The 864-nt window shown below is 41.0% G+C and overlaps 1 protein-coding gene across 1 annotated transcript in view; it reads left to right on the forward strand.

Annotated features, from left to right (window-relative positions):
• Positions 1 to 41: 41 nt before the first annotated feature.
• The window catches only part of LOC119591412 (peroxisomal membrane protein PEX13-like), a gene marked incomplete at its 5' end in the record, with an annotated part of 2,560 nt that continues 1,737 nt past the window's right edge, over positions 42 to 864 (forward strand). The window contains 2 exon segments of the mRNA XM_037940155.1: positions 42 to 310; positions 615 to 813. Of these exon segments, the coding sequence (XP_037796083.1) occupies positions 42 to 310; positions 615 to 813 (468 nt within the window).

Raw genomic sequence — 864 nt, forward strand, 5'->3', positions numbered from 1 at the left:
TGCACTAATATATTTTGCCATTATTTTCATAATTCGTCAAGGGCTAAGGAGTCAGGACCCAAATCTGGAAGCCGTTTGGCATGCTGCTGGCAGTGCGGCTCAGTCCCCCGCAGGGCCTCTCACTGAAGCAGACCTCAAAGCCTCCAGGTCTTCTTGGCCAATTGTCATGTTTTTGGCTGTCGTTTTCGGTGGCCCTTATCTTATCTGGCGCCTTTTGTCCTCACTGGCGCCAACTGTCAAGTCAAAGACTAAGGCCTGGGTAACAGGGGAGGGAGAGCACTATGCTGCTGTCGGTGCTTATAATTTTCAGGTAACATGTGGAAGGAATGGTGTGAATGTGTAGTTAATGGTTTTCTTGTGAATATAAAGTTGTTATTGTTATACAGTACAGTTTTAATGAATTTAAACAAATGTGAAATTTTCCCATATATTTGATTGGCCAGAAACCAGTGGTGAAGCATTATTTAAAAAAATCCAAATAAAGAGAATTTGCAGAAATAGAGGATTTTAAATGTTTGTAATACCTTTTCCCATCTTGTTATATCAGTTGAGATTGGAAACACCTAAGGCTAGCAAATAATTCTCTTTGTCAATATATTTTCCCCCATTTTCAGGCTGGAAACCAAAAAGAACTTTCCTTCAGTGCTGGCCAATGTTTGTTTTTAGCCCCCAAGAATCAGCAGCCCAATGTGCGGGGATGGCTCTTAGCATCTAACAAGAAAAACACTGGTCTAGTCCCTGCCAATTACATCAAGATTTTAGGTCTGCGACAGGGGTCACCTGCAGCCAGTAACAATGTATCTAAACAACGAGGTAAGGTGACCTTAGTTTAAATTTCTCTCTTTCAATTTATTCAGATCAAAA

Source organism: Penaeus monodon, chromosome 28, assembly GCF_015228065.2.
Source record: "Penaeus monodon isolate SGIC_2016 chromosome 28, NSTDA_Pmon_1, whole genome shotgun sequence".
NCBI classification, from domain to species: domain Eukaryota; kingdom Metazoa; phylum Arthropoda; class Malacostraca; order Decapoda; family Penaeidae; genus Penaeus; species Penaeus monodon.